The following is a 25,350-nucleotide window of genomic DNA, read 5'->3' on the forward strand; positions in this document are numbered from 1 at the left end:
GGCCCCTGAGTCAGGTGAAGGGCCCATGCGAGGGAAATACCAGCCCACAGCAGAGAAGGCAGAACACGGATGCCGCCTGCGAGGGAAAGATGCCCCTGGGTGCCTAGAAGACAGCCCCTCTGATAGGTTAGAACACTCCGGACAAAACCGCACTATAGTTTTCTGGGCAAAACTTAGATGCACAACAGCCTTCAGAATGAACTTCAGGGGATCCTGGCTGGCTCAGTTGGTTTAGCATCTGACTCTTGATTTCAGCTCAGGTCAGACGATCTTGGGGTTGTAAGATCGAGCCCTGCGTCTGGCTCCTGCTGGGCATGGAGTCTGCCTGGGATTCTCTCTCTCCCTCTCCCTCTGCCCACCCCCCCGCCCCCACTGCTTGCTCACCCTCTAGTGCTCTCTCTCTCAAAAAAAGAAAAGGGGGGCACCTGGGTGGCTCAGTCGTTAAGCGTCTGCCTTTGGCTCAGGTCATGATCCCAGGGTCCTGGGATCGAGTCCCACATCGGGCTCCCTGCTCAGTGGGAAGCCTGCTTCTCCCTCTCCCACTCCCCTTGCTCATGTTCCCTCTCTCACTGTGTCTCTCTCTGTCAAATAAATAAATAAAATCTTAAAAAAAAATGAATGAATTTCAAAGCTCCAAAGAGAGTTGCACCAAGTTCTTGAGCCCACAGTGCCACATTCCAAAGCAGATTTCATACAAAGGTTGGAGATACCTGAGTCATTAGGAAATAACATCCAGGATAACAAGAGGACCTCTATAAGTTGAAAGTATGCCTGTGACATTTGACAAAGCAATTTTTGTGCATTTATAGAACTTTAGCTGGCATTATTCCCTCGAGCAAGAGACTCTTGGGATTGAAATGTGTCAGACTGTTTTGAACATGCACTATAATTGGGCACCACAAGGTGATTCCAATTTTGGAACTGCCAAGACAATGAATTTTCTTACTCACTCAAGTGAGATCAGAAGATAGCATCAACCAACAGTGCAAGGACGCCTGGGTGGCTCAGTTGGTTAAGCGACTGCCTTCAGCTCAGGTCATGATCCTGGAGTCCCTGGATCGAGTCCCGCATCGGGCTCCCTGCTCGGTGGGGAGTCTGCTTCTCCCTCTGACCCTCCCCCCTCTCATGTGCTCTCTCTCTCTCTCTCATTCTCTCTCTCAAATAAATAAATAAAATCTTAAAAAAAAAAAAAAAAAAAAAAAAAACAGTGCAATGAGACATGTTTCCCGTCCAGTGGAGCTGCAGCTGACCGCCACATGGAGCGAGCTCTCTGCTGGGGGTTTCCTCCTGGGGCCAGTGACACCAGCCTTCCTGGCCTGTCACCCCCATTCCTAGTGCCTCTCCTGGCTCAGTCCCCGGGAGAAGTACTCCAGTCTTACTGGCTCCCCTTGGAGGGATGGTGCTTGGAACGGAGAGACCTCTCTCCACGTCCAGGTTTCTGTGCTAACTGGCCGGAAGGGCAGGAAGCGGGCAACGAATTTGGAAGTGAAGGAAAGAGAGAGAGGAAGAAAAGAGGGAAAGGAATCCCTCCTTCCAAGCCAGTTACCACTACTCCTGACTCTGGTTTTTGCCTGTAATGGTATTAACCTACATAGATGGCTGAGCCTTCCTCAAACATGTCTGAGTGTGTGTGTGTGTGTGTGTGTGACTTTATCTAGGGTGATGCTTGGTATGATATCTTTATTTTGTTTCTCACCCATCGCTGCTCTGTCCAGCCCACCGGACTGGTGGCGCAGCAAAATATTTAGGTTTCACTCTTTTCTTTTCTTTTTTTCTTTTTTGCAGGTGATTCTGAAATATACTAATCTGTCTTTTAAAAAAAATTTGGGATGCGTGCTGGTCTGAATAAACCCAAGAGACCTGTGATGTCACTCATGACTCATAGGAAAACTAAAGGTCCCCTGCAAGGCTGACTCAGTCCTCTGGATCTTGTATTTGTCTGTGATCATGAAGATGTGGGCAGAGGCTGGAGAGGCGAGCAGCCAGAGAAAGAGGCCAGTGAGCTAGGCAAGGCAACCAGGGCTCATCAAACTACCACATCCATAGCTTCTATCTTTTATGTGTCTCTTGAAATTGAGTCACATCTCTCCATCCCCCTTGCCACCAACTTAGTTTTAGCCACCATGATACCCTCCCTCCCCTTGATAAGGGTGAGCGTCTCCTAAGCCTCCCTGCATGGACTCCACCCCTGCAATCCACTGTCCAGGGTCCAGCCAGGGGGATTCTTCTGCAACCAAAATCACCACTTGGCCTGGAATCCTCATGACTCCCCACACCCTCTAGGTTGATGTCCAACATTCCAGAATGCCACAGTGCCCATCAGTATGCCTCTGCCTGTGGCTCTGACCTCCCTCTCACCACTTCCCAACTCTCTCTGTATTGCTCCCCAGCTAGATCCAGTGGGCTGCTAACAATATTATTACCATCCTTGACTTCAGGTCCCTGCATCCTTCTACCACTCCACTGTTTCCAGCACTCTTCACCCCAACTCAAAGTCCATTGGCTCCTCAGGACCCAGAGGAGGCATCAGCTCCTCTGGGAAGTCTGCTGCCAAGTTCAGAGTTGGTTCAGGTCCTTCCTATGTTCTCCTGAGCCTCCTGTGGTCTCTCCATCTCCACACCCATCACAGCATACTGCAAATTCATTACTTACTTGCCTACATCTCCCACTAGGTCCCAAGATCTTCGGGAAAGAGGCTATTTCTCATTCAGCATTGAACCTGCCAGTGTCCAGGAGAGTGCCTGGCAAGAATGGGTTCACTATGAATAGTTGAATATTTGAATGAGTAAACAGAGTAAGTAAATGAACACATTAGGATCTATATTCACTCCATGAGCACGTGTATAGCACATATTATGTGCCTGGCCAGTTCTAGACTTTGTGTGAACATGAACTCATTGTATGCTCAGAACAATCCCCTCCAGGAGGCACTCTTTTTGCACTCATTTATCAACTCAGGAAACTGAGGCTGGAGAGGTTGAGTGACTTGTCCAAGGCCACACAGCTGACGGGGGAGGCTGAGGCTGAGGCGACCCTAGTCTCAGGGACTGCTCTGGCCCACGGACTAACATATCCTGGTGGCCCCAAGGCTGCTGCCGGGTATCTGCCTGCAATGTGTCCCATGAAGGCATCAGGAAGGGATGACAGCGAGGTGACCTGGGATCCCAGTCAGCCAGCTCCTTGCTGTTCCACACTGAGCAGAGCTGAGCCTCAGATGATTAACTCTCAAAGGAATCTTTCCATTAAATGTACACAAAGGTACTGTTTCTATCTGTATTTGAGCCTGGATGAACGAGGCTCCACATAAGGGGCGTCCCAGCCATAGGACTCCCAATCCTGCCGCAATGGCAGGAGTCCAGTAAATGCCTTCACCTGCCCCACTTCCTCCCAAACCCTCTTCCAGGAATGTAGCTAGAAACTTAGACACTCCAGGAGAGGTTTTTTGGGAGAAGCAGGCATTTGGGTCCTTGGGCTTTTGATTTAATTTGGAGTGTGTGTGTGTGTGTGTGCATGTGTGTATGTGTGTGTCTTCCTTCTAGATGATGTTCTAGACTTGCCTCTGGCAAAGTGCAACCGGAGGTCTGCCTAGGGTGAACTTTGTCTGTCAGACTTTGGTTCTGGAGTCATTGGGTCCAATTGGGAGAAGCTGCTGTGGCTATGATAAGTACCCCTGACTTGCTCCTCAGGGGGTCTCTGCCCTTCCAGGGAGAGACAGGCCCAGAAAGCCTCACACTGCAAATGGGAACCGAGAGCCTCCTGGGTAGAGGTTGGCAGGTCAGCCAAACACTTGGGATTTCTGGCCCTCACCAGCTGCGTGAGTGCTCCTCCCTGCAAAATCCCCAGCTACAGGCTAGAGAGATGCCAGCTATTGGGTGGCCTTCTACCAGGTCATCACCTACTGGGGGAGAGGGGCTCACTGAGACAAGAACAGGGGCAGACCCCATCCCAAGGAGAAAGGGGCAGGGAGGCTGAGGAGGACTTGCAGCCAAAGCCCTGCCTGGCTGAGCCAAGCTACTTTCTTGTCTCCATAATCCGAGTGTATTAGTGCTCCCCTCGGCCCCGCAAACCCCCACAGAGAATGCAGAAGAAGCACCTGGGAAGCCCGTTCAGAAATACACGTGCCTGCCGCATGGTTATAAAAGTCGAGCGAGGAGCGGAGAGGTTCAGGCACCTCCTTGGCAAAGCGCAATGGTCAGCCCAGCGGGGCAGTGGGCATAATTAAATTACCATGCCCAAGAGCCCATGGTGTCAACCTTTTTATTTGCATTCTTTGGGTCTTATCATTTAGGATTATGTAAAAATGACAGCTGCTTATAATTATTTGGAGGTTGGAGCTGGAATAATTAAAACCATCTGCCTTTATCTTACCCCTACCAAACTTAACCCCGAGAGGTTGGGTCTACTGAACTTCAAAGAGGGAAACAAGAAATAAAAGAAAACTCCGCACATTACTAACAAATTTCTTGTGATTCATTTAAATGTATAACCAGTTATTCCAACAGCCTTCAAACCTTTAATTATCTTTTAAATATATATAATTTGGGACTGCTAATTAGATAGCGATTTAATGCTCTCATGGGGATTCAGATGCACTGTCTTTCTAAAATGTAAACTCCCAGAGGAATAATCATTGGCATTCAAATGATTGAATTCTTCAGTTATTCAAATGAGTGTGGGCATTTTCACTGCTGGAATCATTTGAATATTCTGCTGTCAGCCCCAGCTGTAGGGTTTACAGGCCTCCTCAACCAAGCGCGGGTAAGGCTAGGCTTTCTCTCTGTCCAAGTCCAGCCCTCTGGAGAGAAACCAGCCCGGCTCCTGGGGAAAGCCTCGCAACACTCAAACAGCTCAGTTAAGTCTCCTCTGAGATACAGATGGTTCTGTTTTCCTATTTTAAGGAGGAGCAAACTTTCCTGGAATTTACAGTTATGAAAGCTTTAATGCTTGCTTTGCAGGCCTTCTCCATGCTGGTCTGCCTGCTATTGTCTGGGCAGTTAACATTTTAATTAATAACTCCCTCCCTGAAACAGGGCTGCTGCAGATGGAGGAGGTGAGGGCTTCGCTCTGCCTTCGGCTTCCATTTCCTGTGTATTCCTACCCCCGTGGAGATGGTCCTTTAAATTATATAAAGATGTGCATCACATGCAGAAAAGCAATTGATCAATGGATGACACTGGGCAATGATAGAAGCCAGCTCTCCTATCTCAGACTCACAATATGGCTAGGGTTTGCATTCCTGAGCCGGGGCTAGTAGCTAGCAGCTGAGGCTCATTTCCCCCAGGAGGGGAAGGAGGTGCAGACAAATCTATAGGAATTTTTAAGAGATCATTATTCAACACATTGCATGTAATTACATTTTGATGAGCTTTTTATTGCTAATTCATCATCCAAGATGGGGCACTCTAGATATGAAATTAATCTAGTAAAACAAAGGTCAGAGTGTGTCCAGTGTAAAGAAAGCCTTTGTCCTCATCAAATCCTTTGCCAAACAATAAAGCGGCAGAGGATGTTATCTCTAAACGAAATTTCCTTAAAATGCCTACCCTTGATTATGAACGGCACAGAGCCCATGCTCCCTGGTACTTCTAAGTACAAATGTGGATTCTCCAAGTTGGCTGGTGTGATGTGCATTCACGTGCAGGGGCCTGAAATAGAAGGGACATTTGATGGATGGCATCATGTTAATGCAAAGGGCGGTGTGGGTGCACACAAAACTGCATCTGAAGCTCTAGGCTACAGCATATCGATTTTTGCAGAGAGGTATCAGTCCACTGGTGTCCCGGCTTGAGTTCTCTCTGAAGCAGTCCCAGAGACCAGGATTCAAGGGCAAGGTATTCACCTGGGAGGGGTTCCCCGGAAATGCCTGTAGGGACATGGCAAAGTGACTCAGAGACGGAGACAGGCAGGCAGCCCACACAAGGTGCGTCATCAAGCACCGCAGCGCTGGGGGCAACTGGAGCCCAGTCCCACCGCAGGGCTCTGGGAACCACTGCTGAGGAGGCACCTGGATATATCTGGCCTGAGAGGTGGGAGTGCTCACCAGTCTTTGGTGGAGGGAGGCTAATTCCCTGCCACCTCTGGCCTGCTGTGTGCCTCAGAGGAGTGTACCACAGAAGCCAGGGAAAGTCTTCAGCCAGGTGCTGGTATGTGTGGAAAATGGCAGGGACCGAGGAGACATGGGCAGAGTGCATCAAGTGCTTCACTAAGCTTCTTCCCAAGTAGGACCCCATCAACAGAACCTCCGGTCACCTCCCCTTGGGCTTTGGAAGTCTGTTCTAGATCTACCAAGAGGTTCCAGACGCATGACATCCTAACATCCCACACCTCAGTGTCTTCGCTTACACTGTTCCCTCAGCCTGAATGAGTCTCTGACATCTTTGCACGGTGATTTTTTTTTTTTTCCCTCCCTCAGGGCTCCGCTAAACATGCCATTCCCAGGAAGGGCTCTCCCTGACCATCCAGCTAAGGGACGTGCCTCTCCCTACTTTTTTGTTTTCTCAGACCTTGTTTCTTTTGGAGAGTTTATCCTAAATGTGTAGTGTTTTTTATTTATGTTTACTTAGGAGATTTAAAAATCTCCATGAGATTGGAAACAGGAAATGAAAGGGAATTATGTCTGTCTTGTCTTATCGCTAGATCTCTGGCATCTAATAGAGCGCCTGGCACATGAGAAGTGTCCAACGAATACATGCCAGGTGAGGGAGGACCGCTGGGAGGGAAGGAGGCAGGGAGGGAGGCAGGGGAGCAAAGAAGGGAGGGAGGGAAGGAGGAAGGGAGGATAGGCTCACCACATCAGCAGTGCAAGGAGCTAGTTATGCATCTGGCATCTGAAGGGCCCTTTGCTGTTCCCAGCTGTGCTGGCCTGGCTCACAAACTGTGAGCTCAAGCTTCTAGGCTGCACACCAGCTCCCCGCAGCCTCCTCCAGCCATCCCCTTCCACAGCAAGACACCAAGTCCTTTTATAAATTCTATTTCTTATCAGTATTCTCACCCTGGTCCTTAATAATAGAGCATGTCATCAGTTTCCTAGATGTGAGTCTTCTCTCCCCACCTCCTTGCCACTCCATCTCTTCTGCTAGGTACCTCACCAGGCCATGGATATACACAGGTGAGCAAAACACAATCTGATCAGCATTCAGGTTGCTTGCCCTGCAGTGAGGGGCAGATGTGTCCAACTATACGTAGTGCAGAGGCCAAACTCAAAGGTCTATACAAGAAGCCTGGTTGGATGGGGAGAGACCTCATTGGGAGGGAGGTCGGTGGAGAGGTGCAGACTGGGGTCCCTGAGACATGGGGTCAGAGCCACACCCAGCAGAGGCTCCCAGACTTGGGGATTTCACTGCTCTATCAGCCAGGCTGTAAGCAACAGGTATCGATTCTTAATCACTTGAGCAAAAGGGGAATTCACTAGAAGGGTATATGGAATCTCTCTGCTCCCAATGAATTGGGAGAGAACTACATACATGAATAAACAAGGAACGATAGGGGGTCTCTTGCTCTTCCTTCTCTTCCTTCCTCCTTCCCATTGCTTTCCTTCCATCCTTCCTCCTTCCTTCTTTCTTTCTTTTTTGGTAGAGTCAGGACTTAAGAAAAACAAACCTTCCGTCTACTCTTACCTTTGTATCAGTCAGGGCCCCAGCAGGAAGCACATGACATAGTCACGCTGGCTAATTAAGGAAGGTTTAATAAAGAGGCTATTGTAACGGGCAGTGTGGGCAGGCCGAGGGAAACTAGGAGAAATGGTGCACTCCCCTGCAGCCAGGAGCAGTGGGGACCTTTCTAGCACTCTGCCTGAAGGGACAGAGAGCCCCCAGAGAGAGAGAAAGCCACAGAGACGGGGAGGTTGATGTGGCTTTAGATTGGGTGCAGCCGGTCCCGGGGGCACAGGGCTGAAGGTGCACTCCCACCCCACTGGCCTCTCTCTATCTGTTGCCGGTGTCCCCCACTAGCCAAAGCCCACCCAGGGCCCAGCACAGAGGAACCGCTGCTGAGTGCGGTCCGGGGCAGTGTGCCAGGGCAGAGAGCAGAGGGCAAGGGGCCAAATGTCTGCAGGAGCTAAGGGAGGCTCTCCCTGCCAAACTGCACTCTGTCTGAGAACCTTATGACACTGCTTCACAGTTAAGGACCTCCTTTCAATAGAATGGGTTTAACTTTCTGAAAAATGACCCGGAGCATGTCATTGTCCATCATCATCCTTCTTTTTTCCCTTTCCCTGAAGACTGGCCCAAATTTGCTTTCTGCCCCATAGTCCTTGGCCGAGGCATGAGTCATTCCCTCTGGGATGGGCACCACCACACAGGACACTTAAGGCAAACCACGCAAAGACGCTCAGCCCAGAGCCTGAGTCCAGACCCGCTAAGTGACACTGCGCTGTTGCTGCCAGCCCCCCATCAGCTCAGCCCCATCTACGCCCTGAGTGTCCAAGCACACACCTAGCACATGACTTGGGGACCCAGAGGCTGTTGAGTCGTTGAGGTTTGCAGAACGGAGGGGAGCTCCCACCCCGCAGAGATCCTGGCACCCCACGACCCTGCTTCATCCCCAGGCTCTGGAGGGGAAAGCGCTCCCCGCTCAGGGCTGCGCTGCTGGCACCCAAGTGTCCAGACCAGGGCCGGCAAACGGTGCCTTCAACAATTTCCCCAAGAGGAAGGCATGCAAGGCTCTGTCTCCTCTTTGGCCAAACGATGTATTTCAAAAAGAACAGGCTTGCTACACGGGGGCCACACAACCGTGTTTATTTTTCTCTCAGAACACACTCCTCTGAGCAGATACACTTACGAGGCATCCCTTAATTCTTTCTTTGAAAACGAACCGGAATGGATTCAGACCAGGCCAAAGCTGGAGTCGCCCAGGCTTCGTTCTGAGAAGGTGCCTCAGGCAGGGACACCATCTGCGCGCGGACAGGGCGCACAGTGGTGCCCGGGCGCCACCTACTGGGGAGTCTCCTTCAGTTCATCAGCAGCCCGAGAGGAGGGAGAGAAGGAATTCCGCGCTTGGGAGAAAGGTTGGAAGCGAAGTGAAACCCCCTGACAGGCTCCTGCATGGCTCCGAGACCAGCGCGAGAAGTCGTGTGTCTGGCCAGGGCTGAGGACAGCGGTCCTGGGGAGAGGGTTGGGCCCCTGCTGAGCGGGGAAAATATCCTCTAGGGTGGATGGGTGGATGGGTGGATGCAGTTGGGGAGAATGCCACCTCCTCTGGGAAGCTCTCCTGCATTTCAAGGGCATCTTTCCTCAAGAACAGCATTTAACTTAGCATGTAACTCCCACTGGGAGCCCCTAACTCTTCTTGGCCTCCCTCCTGCTGTCGGGGAAACTCTTGCTTTGTGCAGTGAGCTTCTGTGGGCAGAGACACCCCTTTACCTGCTTCTATGTCTCTATGAGCTAGCACAGTGCTTGACTCTAGGAACATCTGATGAATGCTTGCAGGCAAGCTGGAGGGCAGAAGGAGGGGCGGAAAGAGAGGAGGGACTGACCAATCACATGTAATTCAGTTTCTGTGCCTGATATAGCAAGGACTCAATGCACGTTTGGTGAGTGAATGTGTGCACCTGCACTTCTCATTTATCGTGGGAAATTGGAACCCAGACATATAGTCATCAACATTGTTCAAACATCATCAAAATCATTCAACAAATATTTACTGACTCTCTTCCGTTCAGCAGCAAAATCCCAGGGACCATCAAGCCACAGGAGGGGAAAAGTTGAACACATCAACATTTCCGAAGAGCGATTAGTGATCCAAGGAAAGGATAGCAGGGGATGTGACAGGGTGGGGGAGGGGGTGGCTCCTTTGGTCCACGAGCAGGAGAGCCTCTCTGCAGGGCTGACATCTTCAGGAGGCACAGAAGATGAGAACAAGCCAGCCGCCAGTGTGGTTGGGATGAGATTCCAGGTAGAGAGGAGAGCAGGAACAAGGATCCAGAGCAGGAAGAAGCTTGGGGGGTTGGAGGAATGGACAAAAGGGCCAGCGTGTGGCCAGATCACAGGTGAGCACCGTGGGCAGCCCCGCAAGCTCAGGCAGAACAAGGAGGTCAAGCCAGATCTAGCAGGCTGCTCGGGGCACAGCTAGGAGTTTGGGTTTCACACTAAATGCCCTGCCATCTGACTGACGTCTGTGAAAGCCCCCTCTGACCTGCAAAGTGAATAATGCCAGGGTGGGGGTGGGGGGGCGGGGCAAACCCAGGTGCCCAGAGAGAATCAGAACGGGGATTGCAGCCATCTGGGAGAGACATAAGAATAGTGGCCCTGACCAGGGCATAGAGACAGAGAGAGGTGGGAGGGCTCAGGGCACATTTTTCCAGCCAGATCCAATAGAACGTGAGGGGGGCAGGGAAAAGGCATGGGGAGGCCATGCCCACACCTGTGGACCAAGAAAGAACCCTTCTCATTTGCACTGAATAGGTGTGGATGAGCGGAAGAAATGAAGGGAAGTGAACTGAGGTGTCTCCAGTGCAGGGATTACCAAAACAATAAAACCATGAGATGTGTGGGATGGAGGTAGCCCCTGCACAACCGAAGATCTGCACGATGGTCTAAAGATTGCATTTCAACTCCACATCAACGGTTTTGGCGACGATACAGAAGCTCTTCACATGGTCCGTTGCTTGAGCTAAGTCAGTTGGATCTGGACAAGATTCTCATAGTGCCCCCAACTTCTAAGCTCCTTCCTATTTAAACGGTGTTTGATATGCACGGTCTACTTTGCATTTAGCATATATTCACATGTGCCTATGGGAATGTCCACTGAATTCCACAGGAGAGGACTCCAGCATAAGAATATATTTATTAGCACATCCGCATGTTAACTCACATGTTCTATGATCTTCTGCAAGGGCTCATCTACAACCCATGTGCAATAGCAGAAGGACAAGGAAAAATGAACCGCCCAGATGTCCACAAGACCAAGGTGGCAGAATGAACATTTAGAGTGGGTCGGTCAAGGAGCGCCCCACGGGAAAGGCTGGGGAGGTCAGACAGAACTTGGGCTGTGGAGAGCCAGTGGCTGGCACAGCAACGCGGAATCCCAGAGAGCGTGGAAAGATTCTGTAATAGGTGGGAAGACAGCACACGTATCTGCACCATTTGGGCTCCTGCAAGAGTGAACGTGAGTTTGGCAGAACAAAGACATGGTGTGGGTGTCTGAGTACTCTGATTTAGAAAACCCGACAGTTCGGGCTCACTCCAGGCAGCTAAGGCTTCCCACTCACTGGCCTGGGCTGTGCATTTGGTTGAGGAAGGCTGCATGGCTTAGGAGTGAACTCACATGGCTGAAACCACGAGAGCCGCATGGCCAAACCCAGGAGCCCATCCGCTCTGGCCATCGACCTTATGCTCCTGGATTCCGAACAACTCCCGGCTTCCACTCTGCAGCCGGCGGGTGGGGGTGGGCGGGGAGGGGCGGGTTTTGAGACCACAAGGGAGGGCACTAACTAGCCACCCACTGTTTGTACAGACTACCAGGACGGAAGAGCACCAGGAGATGCTGCTGGTGGTGGAGTCTGTTCCAACCCACTTTAAGGAAAGGGTCCAGAATGTCTGGTCACGCTCTCGACCTGTGCTGTCCCATCCGCTAGTGTCTGGAGCACCTGAAATGTGGCTAGTCTAAATGAGATGTTCTGAGAGCATGAGAGACACATCCGATTTCAAAGGTTAGTATGAAAATAACGGAAAATAGCACATTAATAATTTTTTTATTGATTTTATGTTGAAACTCTGTGATTTTGGATATACCGGGTTAACCTAAATACACTCTTAAACTTCATTCCACCTGTTTCCCTTTTGCTTTTTCAGATGTGACCACTGGAAAATTTTAGATGACATAAGCAGCTCATGTTTGTGGCTTACATTATATTTTTACTAGACGGTGCCAGTCTAGACAGATTCTAACTACAGTCGTCCAATTATGACCCTGTTGTTCATCCATGTGGCTGCAGAGACCGGGCCTCTTGGTCTCCCACCTCTCTGCCTCCCATTTCCTGAAGATCCAACCAGCGGAGCAAAACTCAGCACATGGCACTGGATCTGGGTCTGAAACTTCCTAGTCACTTTACCACTTTATCACAAGGGGGGTATCTGCCTTCCCCGCAGAGAACTGTAGCTCCTCAGCCTGGCATGCACATCTGTTTATAGTCTGACCCCAGGCTGCCTTCTCCACACACCTTCTTCCCAGGCCTGTCCCCACAGGCACCCTTCCTTTGAGCCTCCAGGCCTTTGCACAACACCTACTAATAGGTTTCCTATTAAATTAGTTCATGTAAAACAGCACAGCACCTGTCATAGAATTAGTCATCGATGGATGTTAGAAAAACACAGTAAAGCCAACAACAACAATAGCAAACATACCGAAATGCACCTTCTCTAGTAATGTCTACAGTCACTTAGCCACCCAAAGTATAAAATCTTATCCATCCTTTTAGATTTTGAGTTCTTTGAGGCAGAGCACATCTCTATAACCACCTTGAGCACTTTGCTCGGGTCTAGAACGTAGTGGGTGCCCCGCAAACACTGAAGGGATGAACAGAGGTTTCTCTCCATCATCCCCACCCCCATTTCATCCACCTACAACACCCAGTGGCTGATGTGACTGGCAAATTTTCATCCAGAAGAGAAACCCTCCAGCATCCTTCCCCATCTCCCAGGCTTACAGACACAGAGCAAACAGCTTTTGGCAGATGTCCACGCGGTCTCCGTGGAAATGAGTCCTGCCCCAGGCTTCTCGGTGGAGCCCTGCCTGTATTGTGGCTCCTGGAAAGGAGACTTATTTGTGTTCTTTTGGTGGTTTGACCAGGTCCACATTCCAGGCCTCCTTGGGGAAGGAAATCAACTCAGATGACCCTCCCTTCTAAAATGCAGGGGCAGATGGAACACTAAAATTTCGACAAAAATCAGGTCATGCTAATAATGGCACCTTCCCAATTTTATTTCCCTCAATGCCCTGTTGGGCAAGAGGAAAAGACATATGGCCAGGGCTCCACGTTTTAGGGGAAAAAAATCCATAAATATTTGGAAGATGTGGGGAAAATAAAGCACGAGAAAATGAAATCTTAACAGTAACTATACTTTGAAATATTTTTTAACCTGAATGTTAAAGGGTGGTAAAGATCCAGAAGAAAACTTCCAGTTGTCTAAGAACTACTCAAACAGCATTCCTGCAGGTCTAATTTGAGTCCCTCTTGCTGTGATGTTGTCCCACTCCCCCACCACGAGGGACTGGAAGACAGCAATGCGGCCCCCAGGCCAGCACGGGACCCAGCGCACCTGGACCCAGGTAAAGGTGTGCTGCATGAACGCCAGTCTTCCAGAAGTCACAAGGTGGTAGCAAGGATACAGAGGTAGAGAAACACTTGGAGAAAGACTAAAGAGAGCCCGGTTATCAACAGAAAAGTATTCATTGGCAGTTTTGCCAATGAAATGAAAGCAAGTCTGAGCGAAGGCTCCTATATCTGAGCTGTTTTTGGAGACGCCTCATGATCACACCCAAATCACACAAGATTAAAGAAAATACTGGATAAAATCAAGCCAAACATGAAGTTCAAGGGGAAGATTTTATTGGACAAATTAGAAAAATATTGGTATTGTGCTTCAGAGAAACCCACTTCTTTCCTCTGGCTGCAGGGGCAAGAAACAGCCTCGGTGGCAGAGGGAGAGGGAATTGGAGTTACTCTAAGTGAGCTTGCGCCATCCTCCCATGCTGGCCACAACCCCACACTCACACCCGCCGTGCGAATCTGGCAGGCCTGGCCAGAACCAAGGGCAACGTCCATTTATAATCAGGACTCATGAGGGCGTGGGGGAGGCGAGTTGGGTTGGAAGGAGGATTCCCTGCCCCAGGTAGCCAGGGGAGCACGGCTGGCTGTCCCTAGCTGTGCGGGAGGGGTCTGATCAGGCGAGACTGATGTCCGGTGCAGATGCCTGGTTTCCAGGGCAAGCTCACAAGTAACGTTTTCCAGAAGGACCCAAAAGAAGTGGAAACGAACAGTAGCTTTAAAGGGTCCCTTCTTTGGCTCACCTCCTGAGTCCCTCCCGTGTGCTGAGGGGGCTGGTGCTTAGGGAAAAGGAAGGGGAAAAACGTTCTGCCTTTGTTGTGGCGGTAAGCAAAACCAAGATGAACTGACCACTCGTGCACGCCAGCGCAAGGAGAGTTCCATCCACGTGGACGGACGCTTAGCTAGCTGACCTATCACTCTTCCGTTACCACAATTCTTACTATTACTTGTATTGATTCTTTGAAAACAGACAAACAACAATAACGAACTTTAGTTTCTGCACATGGGAGAGCTCACAAAGAACCTCATGGTACAGCTGTCATCTACCTGTCTTCCAGACCACAGTTGGCCTAGGAAACTGACACTGTGTGCATGCGTGCTTGCGTGTGTGCATGTGTACAATCCTCGCCAACATTGATCGTAACAGTCTGAAGCAACCGAATCATCAAAAAGTGTCCTTTAGATCCTCCAAAGTATCCACCACCACCACATCCTCCAACCTTTATAGCAGCTGAGCACAGATCGATAGAGCCAGCAATATAACAGACACCGGAAGCTGGTGGGACCACCACTGTCCCCATGATGTCCCAGGGCCTGCTTGTCACACAAGGCTTTCTGCATGCATTATCCCATCTACTCTGACAATAAAGCTGTGATCTCTACGTTATGGTTATGGCAGGATCCCAAGAGAAAATGAAGCTCAGAGAGGCTGTGTGACTTACCCAAAGTCACACAGACAGGATATGGCAGGACAAGAGTCAAGGGCAACCTGTGTGTTGCTAAATCCTCCCACTTCACTGCTGTGTTTTGTCCAAGAGGAAAATGTGAAACTCAAGGAGAGTCCACATCCACTTATCGATCACACTCGGGTGGATTCGTTCATGTAATCCTCAATGGTTGGCATCACTCCAAACCACTCCTAAGTACCTCATGAAATCAGGGTCAGAGATTGATAAATGGCCTGGCCATTCCTTGTGTTCTTTTTTTGGTAAAGATTTATTTTATATTTGAGAGAGAGAGAGAGAGAGAGAGAGCGTGCGCACAAGAGAGAGTGAGGGGAGGGGCAGAGGGAGAGGATCTTCAAGCAGATTCTATTCTGAGCATGGAGCCTGAAGCGGGACTCCATCTCATGACCCTGAGCTCATGACCCTGAGATCATGACCTGAACAAAACCAAGAGTCAGATGCTCAACTGACTGAGCCACCCAGAGGCACCCCTTATGTTCTTATCATGGATCAATTGCACAGTGGTCCATCTGGTTTGGATTTTCACAGGTGAGAGGCTGGGGCATTTGCCTGGGCCATCCCATTCATGGGAACTTGACCCTGGCCATCACTTTTGGTGAAACCATTCACTACAGTGTTTTAGCAGTGAGAAGAACAGAAAGGACTTGTATTTGTGAGCACTTGCACTATCATGGGATGATGGGTGCTGGCTGCTTGCCCTGCTTTTCTAGAAGCCTTTTGTCTGCCCCTTCAGTGGCCACAGCTCTGGAAAGTCTATCAGATGGACTATTTGCAAACAAGCCATGTGTTGCATGACCAGCAGATATAAAGGACCAGGAAGGCACTGTGAGTCAACTGCACAGGTGGGGGCTGCTCATGTCCATTGCTACAGAGAGAGAGAAGTTACCTTGGTGGCTTCTGATGCCTGGTTCCAGTTCATTCCTTTTTAAAAAGCTGATAAATAGGAAGCTAATTCATTCAAGGGCAGAGGATCCAGGTTTGATTGTTTTATTGACTTTGTTCCATTCCAATTTGTAATAAATAAGCACCAGGAGCCCATATTCCACCACAAACACGTAATTCCTCTCACCCGCAATAGACAACCCCAAGTGGCTTGGACATGGGTAACAGGTTAAGCTTTTTAGACTTAAAAATATTTTTAGACTTAAACATCCTTAAGAAATTAGTAGCTTTTTCAATCAGACTTTTCAATCCCTCTGAGTTACATTTGGAATCAGCTAACCAGTTAATGCAATCCTTTTCTGATAAAAAGATTGTTGAAATCAAATATTACCATAAGTCCCATCTTAAAGCATGCACATGAGATCCACATGACGTGGCCAAGACTCCATAAAGAGCATGGTGATTAGAGCAAAGTTGGATGATGATGCCGTTCAAACATGAGCTCTTTCTAGACAAGGATCCACGGGAGAAGCAAACTGGTCCCTGTGATGCTGCCCCAGCAAACATTTGCCCAGCAGACCCTGAGCCACTATTTTCTGATCACGATGAAAGAAACTAGAATGTGTGGGGTGGGTGGGTGCAAGCCAACACGGGTGTGTTTGGCTGTACAAAACCACCTACACTTTCTTAACTCTCAAAAGCAGAGTGTACAGTATTATTTTTTATGACTTCATATCTTCTGTAAAATTAGCTAAACACACTCAAACCCAAAGGGCTGTCCTTCTTTCAGCACGTTGAAACTAGATCAGAGACAGCAAACACGCTCACCGCCAACGTCCCTCCAGAGTCCACAGGGGAGACTATCAGCAGCCCAGCGCTTCCCAACCATTGAGCCTGGCTGCCCCTTGGACTCCTCCTCAACACAGTGCTCCAGGCAGCCTCTCCCCAGGGGGCAGGGTGGACAAGGACACCATGGGCTGTCCTGGATCTGGCCTGACCCCACTCACTTCGGAAGGAAAATGGTTTACACATCAGGTCACCAAACAATGCTACTGGATATGGCTTAGGCAGGGAACGGAGAAAATCTCCACTGTTCAGATTAAACAAAAAAGGCATTGTTGAATATCTTCAACACAGGAGGCACTGAGCTTAGGCCATGGAATTCAGGGGCAAATCCCACCGTAATGAATTTCCAGGGATCCTGGGCCTAATTTGTTGTGTCCAATGTAACTTGTAATAAGTGGGTCTTGTTGGAGTGTGAGAGATCATTTGTTATATAAAGGTACCCATTATGATGGGTTTAAATGTCTAGAGTTAAAATTTTTTTGCATGTGTTGGCAGAAGTGAAATAAATTTAAAAATGTACATAGATATATACTGATTTATATATAAAAGAATGATAGTAAATATATTTATCCTACATCACTTATGTATTATGTGTCAAAATACTATAAATTGAACTTTCAAAATAAACACTGATGCAAAGTGTCATCACTGTAGAACCGAAGAAAATCTCTTAAAATCATAAAAGGCGAAACATAGAAACAGGCATTTCTCTTACCAGTGGTCTGAGTTCTGGATGCGTCAGGATATATCCATTATTCGTGATTGCAAAGGCATAACCGTGAATCCCTAACTGTAAGAAGAAGTGAGAAAGAAACCTTCATTATCTGCCTCCCTGGTGGATTCACAAAGCATAAAGCAGCCCGACATTTAGTAATTTACAGCTTAAACTTGGCATTCATAATCCTTATCAGCACAATATTTCATTAAAATGAATGCAAGGCGTTGATCCTTGACATTTGGTAGAAATGAAGACCTGTCACAGGATAAGCTCAGCAAATAGCACAATTTAAAATGTCACATCCCCATGTTGGCATCAAAGGGCCTTACTTTGATTTATTTAAAACAAAAACAATTCCTTTTTTTTTTTTAAAGAAAGTAGCTGATGTTTCTGGTAAGACCCTCTGTCAAGCAAACAGAATTTTAGCCACATGGGTGTCTTCCATCTCCCCATGATAAGGAGAGCAAAGAGGAGGCCTCCTCTGATCACATCTAGACTTCGTACAAGTCCACACCCATAGGGGCCATCTCGAGCACGCACGAGGCAGTCATTTTCCATAATTCTTCAAGGATAAAAGTGTCCCCACCAGCCCAGACAGGAGCCTGCCAACCCCTTTTTATATCCTTTCGTCTTTAAATTTCGAGGCTGCCAAGCTTTTCCATGCATGCTTCCATCGACACAAAGCCTGGGTCATTTTCTATGCAGAGTCTCACTTAATTTATGTTTTCTGACTAAATGGGACTATGGGAAATAGTTTGAGAGCAATGAAATGTTTTATTAGCTTTAAAAAGTATGTAATCAAATTTAACACTGCACTTATTTGAATAATAATCCCAGCTTTTTGACAATATTTCTATTACACAGTTGACTGCACCCATTGGCTACAATAAATTTACCTACAAATCATTCATGTATTAAAACGGCCCCTGGCATAAAACCCATACTGATCTCTCTCTGAAGAAAGAAAATGTAACCCATTTTGCCAGAGTAGTGAAAGGGGAGAGGAAAGAAAAAAAAACCCTCTATTTTTTCCGACAAGTTATTTCATAGTTCTGAGCCCTCACTGTTCCTTTTCTTTCAAATTCTCTGCCACTCACATTTTTGAATATGATACTATTAAATGATCCAGACAACAGAGTTTACAAACCAAGAATGACCCTGTCTGCTTGTTAGCTTAACGTCAAGGTGATGTGGAATTAACTTCAGAGGATTTAACACCAACAATTAAAAGTTTCCCTTGCATTACATAAAGCAAATATGCATGTGGTCGTCAAGGGCAACAGACATTTTCTCCTGGAGTTACCTTGCACAGCAAGTCTTAATAAGATTCTACAAGACTCTAATGATAAAGTATATTTCATTATTCTGTGAAAGATAAACCAGAGATTTCCTATCCTTTGAGATGTATATCATCTCTTTCATCTTGTCTCTTGGAAAAATGAATGTCAGACACAGTCAACACTGAATTAATTACCATTATTATGTCCCAGTTTAATACAGACTCGAAGGGTCAAAAAGGACTCAGAGAGTTTGACTTTTTTCCATTAAAGGCAAAAGTGGTATTTGACTAGAAATGCAAACTCAAAATTTGACCAAACAGTGATATTTTATAGTCAGCTAACACATTCAGTGCCTTCTAACGCACGTTACTTCAGTTCTTGGTTTGCTTGTAGGAGGTAATATTCAGAAGAAGGTAGAACTCCTTGTATATGCTCTCTTTAAACTCTACTTTTCTTGTATGGTACTAATCAAAATGACAACTATTATTTGTGAGGTTGATTATAAGGAATCAAGATATCCGTCAAGCAAGACTTTGATTATTTCATGCCTGCCTCCATGATGGCCGAAGTCAAACCATGTGGTCAAGCTGGTGGTTGGGATGGAGGGAAGAGGAGCAGGGAAGGGAGAAAGTGGAAAAGGAGGAAGTGGGAAACAATGAAGGGAATGGACTTGAGCGCAGATCCCACATAGCTGACCTAAACCCTGCTTCCTCCCCTGGAATGCAAAGGCTGAGCTGACTTCCCACCCAGTATCCTCCACTCATTGTCCAACTGCTATCCCCACCCCTGTTCTCATTGGTGCCACCTACTGGAATCTGCCTTTGCTGTGCCCCTGCCCCCCACCAAGAAGCCACCAGAACTCCCTTCTCTACTATGGCCACTGGCCACCTGATGGCTGGCCCTGCCCTACAGAAAGCTCTCTTGAATGTTCCCAGTTGTATTGGCCGACTGCTCTCCCTCCCGACCCTCTCTATTCCCTCAGCTTCCAGGCCCCATACACCCAGGTATCCTCCGTTTCATAGGATCCTCATCCTCTGCCCACCCTCAAGCACTCTTTTCCCCCAAGCTTCTATCCCCAGAGCCCCTTGTCTGCTTTAGCTCTCTTCCCCAATACGCTTCAGCAAGCACCTGGATGCTGCTGATCCCTGGGTCTGTGCTCCAGCCCGTAGCCTCTCCCCTCACTGGCAGGTCCAAGTGTCCAACAGTGTATTGGGCATCTCTACCTGGACATCCCCCAGGTGCCTCAGACTCACCCAGCCCAACGTGGTGGGTGCTACTCTTTCTGCTCCTCTCTCTCTGTGGGAGTACCATCCATCCACCCAGGCTCCTAAGTTAGAAACTAGAGCATCAGCCTTAGACTTCTTTCTTTCCTTCATCCCCAACTTCTTAATCCAAGTAATCACTACTTTTTCTTGCAGAAATTACTCAAATTCATTGCTGCTTCCCCACCCCACCATCCATGTAGATTTAATGTGATAGATTTCCACAATGGTCCTAACTGCTCTTCGTGCCTCAAACAGAGGCCCCAACAAAGCTATCGACCAGATTGATCAAGGTCAAAACAACTGTGACCCTGTAGCCATTAAAGACCTCTTTCACGTGTAAGATAAAATCCATCAGGTCTCCTGGGTCCTGGTCCCTACCCATCTTTACATCCTTCCACGCATTGCTTCTTAGGGCACATGGCAGTGACAACAACCCCCTTGCAGCTTTCTCTCCCACCCACACCTTTATTCATAAGTGTCAGCTGTCTAGAGCACCTCTCCTTCCCATCTTCCCCAGTTAATTCTTGCCCATGCTATAAGCTCAGCATCGGGATCATGTCCTATAAAAAGTCTCTCCTGACTCTCCCCATTGCTCCGTCCTTTCCATACCATGTTTCCATAAAACCTTGAGAATGTTTCCACTACTACCTTCACCCTAATGCATGAAAATGGGACACCTACTTCTTTGCCTCTCAGCCCTAGCTGGTTCTTTCTCTCTTCTGCCTTGTTCTCAATGAGGCAGTGCCTCCCCCATCACAGTGCGCTCTTTGTGGGCACGGAGCATCTCACTCATCTTTGACTTCTACAGCCCCTAGCATAACATCTGGCACACGGGACGTGCTCCAGTAAGGTTCATGAGTGTTTAAAACATTCATCCTTTTACCCAAATATTGTCTAGTTCTTCTTTAAAGTTTGAACTAAAGTGAGTAATACAAATGAGCCAAAAAGGGGAAGGTGATGTACCACAGCAGGTGCACAGTGGGTGGTGGGCAAGGCTGCACCTGAGAAAGTCATCCTGACATTCAGAAACTATCAGGCTAAAGTCCTTCCCAGGAGAACAAAACATCACAATGTTTTGTTGCTTGGTTGGTGGCATGTGGACATAACCTAATGGAGACGTAAGAAGAGAAATCCTGAGTAAGCCTCAAAACACATTCTGTGGATGAACCTCTCAGAAAACCAAAAGCTTACAGTAAGACAATGCCCAGCCTTTATTGTTGGCCACACATCAGTATCCCGATGAAATCTCTAATTCTTGTTTCATCTGAACTAGAACCAGTCTTCCTGTCCATTCTACCATGCAGTCCCATGGAGTAATAGGAACAAATCATACACAAGGCCTTCCAGCACTTGGGGCTGCCCAAAGGGCCCTCATCCTGAAGCATGCCCTCCTGGAGTCTGGGATCCTCGTGGTCCAACACCCCAGGGAAGGAGGTGCTTCCCTTCCAAGTGCAGAGCCTTTGGGCTAATGAAGTGAACCCAATTATAAAATGGCTCATTATGTTAACAGAGGTTATGGTGTCTGGAAGTTATTGCTAGGGTGTCTGGAATTCTTAATAAAAATTACAGGAAGTCTGATTGCTTGTGGGAAAATCTATGAAGCTAAGGGAAAAGAAAGAATTCTATCTTCTGGGAAAACCCCAAGAGCGAAGAGCTGACTCATCTTTACAAGGTGTTAATCAAGAGGAAAAGGTGTGATCCACACTCGGCTCCCTGGAGCTCTTCTCCTGGATGAGAGAAGCCTGTTCAGCCGTGGCTGTCCCCTGTTCAGCACGTGGGCTGACGTGCACCCCATTTCCCAAGTCTCTCTGTGGGAACCAGAGGAGGGCCGACTCAGGCTCAGGTAGGTCATACCTGTGTTTCCGCTTCCCAGCCTGACCCTTGGGGGGAAGCATGCAGCAGAAATGCCTCTACTTCAGGCACCGCTGGTGAATTTTCTGTACCGATCGTCCTCTATTCTGTGGTTAGATTTTATTTCACTCATCTCTGATTAGCTGAGTTATGCTGAGAAAGTTATTTTAAGTATCCTCAACTAAGAATGGGGCCGAGTGACACCCAATTCAGGGGAAGCATAGTAATGATTCAATGGGAATGGGGCCTTTAAAACCCCTTTACCATACCAAACACACGTAAAAAGCTCAATGAATGTTTTATTGTCTTATTTTTAACTCTTATATTATTTTTAGTATTTTAACTATCATTTCAACTGCTACTATTATTATTGCCATTTATTGTTCCTAATGGCTTCAGGGTAGTAGCAGCTAAAATCCGGGCTTGCTAGTTGTGAGACTTGGCACGTTATTTAAGCTTTGGGTGCCTCAGTTTCCTTAGCTATAGATGGAGGTGATGGCAGCATCCACCTATGATTAAGGGACACAGTGCTGTAAAGAGCTCAGCATGATGCCTGGTAGAGGAAACTCTGAGGACAGACAGATGCACAGGCTCATCATTATCACTTCCCTATCATGTTCCTCCTGTCAGGATTGTTGGGCATATATCCAGTGGTGGCCCTGTACTTGAGTTTCTACACATTCTCATAGGAAATAAGAGGCTTAAGAAATGTTTGGAAACATTCTCTAAAGATGGGCTGCCCTTTCTTCAACACTGAGCCGGGAATTCTGGGCATCTGGGTTTGGGGATTTCAATACAAGTAAGGTCCACTGTCTTTAGGGGCCTCAAACCCCTCCTTCATTCCCGTGGCTTTCAGCCCCTGGAGGAGCTACACAGTTTCCAAAACGTACTATGTGGGTTAGGATCAGCCAGCTGCCCTATCATGCTCTGGAAACTTAACTCCCAACTGTAGAAGCCTTGGTGGTGGATGAAGCAGATTGTCAGAGGCCCAGGGTGGCAGGAGGACAGAGGGCCTTTGTCATCTCAGTTACCCAACCAGGAGTGTTCTTTTTAGGTTAGAGTTCATTTCCTCTTGTTATGAAGGTGGCTTTCTAATTTTATCAGCGAAATGGCAACAGCATATGGGAACAGACATGCCTTGCTTGTTCAAAGATGTTTCCTCTTCTAGGGGTGGAGCAGGCGCTAAGGGCCAGACAGAAAGTGCTGGGAAGAGTCAGACCCTCTAGGGACTCTGAGAAGCCTGGGCCGTTATGTAGGGGTGGCCCTGGGCTTCTGGATGGTGGCCATGGTGCTGGTGTCTGTGCTGAGAGGAGCCCCAGAAGGCAGGGGTGCCCATTGCCACAGGCTGAACAATCCCCATGGTGCTCACTCCTCAGCTATCCTTCATCTTCCCATGCACTGTTTGACTTTCTTAAAACAAACAAACAAACAAAACAAAACCAGAATGTAGAGCAAGATGATTTTAGGTGGTATGTGGGCCTGGTATTGAACTTACTAGCCAGCATCACTAGTGAGAGCCAGTTCTTTTTAAATTTCTTCCATCCTTCCAATTATATTAAAAAGAATGTTTCCACTTAGTATATCTTTAACACTTGCCTTTCATATTACCTTAAAAAAGAGAGAACAGACCTCAAGTTCAACACCTTAGATTATCAAGCCATCATTTAATACTATTTCTTTAATTTTTTGTTTTGTTTTTTTGCGATTCTTCTGTCGTGGCTGATGGCACTGGCTTTACAAATGGACTATTATGTAAATAATGGTACAGATGGTACATAAGTATGGCAACAAATCACGAAGTGTTACGTGACTGGCTTAGATATTCCTGAAGTGCAGGGGTCCAGGAGTTATGCAGACCTGGCTCAAATCACACTCACTACCTCCCATTGATGTGGCCCTGAGCTCTGTGGACAGAAGCCCCATGAACCTGAGTATCCTTAGGAGCAGAATGGGTACAAGAACACTGCACTTATCTAAGAGGCACCTGGTACCATGATGTGGGTCACGCACTTTGCACAGTGCCTAGTCCTGGCAAATGTTATCTGCTAATACTACACCACGAGACCGGTACCACAAAACGGTGCTTTTGTAAACAGCCATTTTATGCATCTCTCACTTTGCATCCAACCCGCTGAGGGATGACCCGATTTGGCCGCAGCGGTCCGTTCAGCTGACTTGCTCAGATAAGAGTTTGCCAGGATGCCTGGTGACGGGCCGAGCCATTGGCTTGCTCTTGTCCTGACCCTCTGTCCAAAGGTAAGCCTGTCCTTGTTGTCAACTGCCTACTGCATATGACTTTGTATTTTAAGCCTTTCCTTGTGTCTTTCAAAATTCTTGGAAAACCCCATTTTTAAAGGTGGCAGAGGATCCCAGAGTGTGGTCACCTAGTCATTCGGTTCACACATGATTTGGTTGGGCATTCTATTTTAGCGAGGGCCAGTGGGTATGAAGGCCACAGGTGCCTGAAGCTGCATGGGAAAGGTATCAACAGTGCTCTGCTGGCAGTAATCCACAGAGAAGAGGGCCGGGCGGCCATGGGTCAGACCTGTCTCCTTGACCACTGTGTTACCATTGTTCCCAGTTAATGGTAACAATCAATTCTTCATGCCCATCTGTGAGCAGGTTGTATTGTTATCACCACTGGAGAGAAGAACTAAGGCTTTGAGAGACTTGTCTACTCAGAGCTCCTCAGTGTTGGAGCTGGGATCCTGGTGTATCTGCTTCCAGAGCACTAACCGCTATCTTCCTCCTGCTGAGGCCCAAGAAGGTCCCTGGCCTCTCACAACTGTGGCGAATCAGGCTCAGCACGTCAGGGAAGGAGGTGGTAAGGAAGGGGACCCTGTTAGCCAGTCAACAATCTCAGATTCCTGGCCCAAAGGAGTTTTCCTGCCTCCAGATGAGGGCAAAGGGAGTCTTTGTCCATCCAAGAGTGGACCAAAGAAGAGATGGGCAAGTCAGTCTGCCCAGGGCTGGGGGAAGAGGGCACGGGTGTGGTTTTGACCCTTGTGCAGTCAGGGAAACCGTGTCCATCCAATGAACGCCTCTCAGGATGGGAGCAGGGCTGCTCTCTGCCCCCCTCCCCTGCACCCCCATGCTTGCATACACACAGAGCCAGCTCTTGGGCAGTTAGGCACTGCTGTGGTGGGCCTTCAGGGGACTTTCTTCCATGGAGCTGCCACAGGGAACAACTAAGAGTTTTCCATATGGAGTTCAAGGCCTCTCTGGGTCATCTTTTTAAAAGGACATGTCACTCCCCTTGGCTAACTTGTGTATCGGAAAAATATAATGAGCACATCTCAACTTATGATTCCACATGTGATTGCTCAGGCCAGGGTTAGGGGAGCTCATTAAGGTGCAGCTGGTACGAGGACAGGCTGTTAGGACAACACGGCTTGAAAGGACCTAGAGCCTAGAGCCTGGCTGTGGTGGAAACCAGGCCCCTGGTATGTCCAGTGCTCTGTCCGTTGCTCTGATTTCACTCAAGTGCTGATCTAACCACGGCAGTGTACCTTGAGCAGCCAGAGGACATAAGGACCAATTGATGTCATTCTTGTGGACCCCAAGATGGCTACTGCCACCAGTCACCTTCGTGGAGGCTTGCCACCCCTTTGCCATCAGCCTAGGGGCCGGTGCCATCCATCAGCTTGGGGCGGATGCTTGTGTGGGGCCCGTCTGCCCCAGATGGGGCAGATTCCAGTCCGCAGATAGCTGGGAAGTCACCTGGAGCTGGGGATGCCTGTTTTCACGGGGACAGAGTTAGGCCTGGCTGAGGGTAGCG

At 48.3% G+C, this 25,350-nt stretch overlaps 1 protein-coding gene across 1 annotated transcript in view; it reads right to left on the bottom strand.

Annotated features, from left to right (window-relative positions):
- CACNA2D3 (calcium voltage-gated channel auxiliary subunit alpha2delta 3) overlaps positions 1–25,350 on the bottom strand; it is an 858,477-nt gene that overhangs the window by 197,519 nt on the left and 635,608 nt on the right. Inside the window, exon 17 of the mRNA XM_064595053.1 lies at positions 17,174–17,248. Within this exon, the coding sequence (XP_064451123.1) occupies positions 17,174–17,248 (75 nt within the window). The remainder of the gene's footprint in view (positions 1–17,173; positions 17,249–25,350) is intronic.

Source organism: Mirounga angustirostris, unplaced genomic scaffold, assembly GCF_029215605.1.
Source record: "Mirounga angustirostris isolate CCGP_5_RB_7025 unplaced genomic scaffold, mMirAng1.0.hap1 SCAF_1, whole genome shotgun sequence".
Lineage (NCBI taxonomy): Eukaryota > Metazoa > Chordata > Mammalia > Carnivora > Phocidae > Mirounga > Mirounga angustirostris.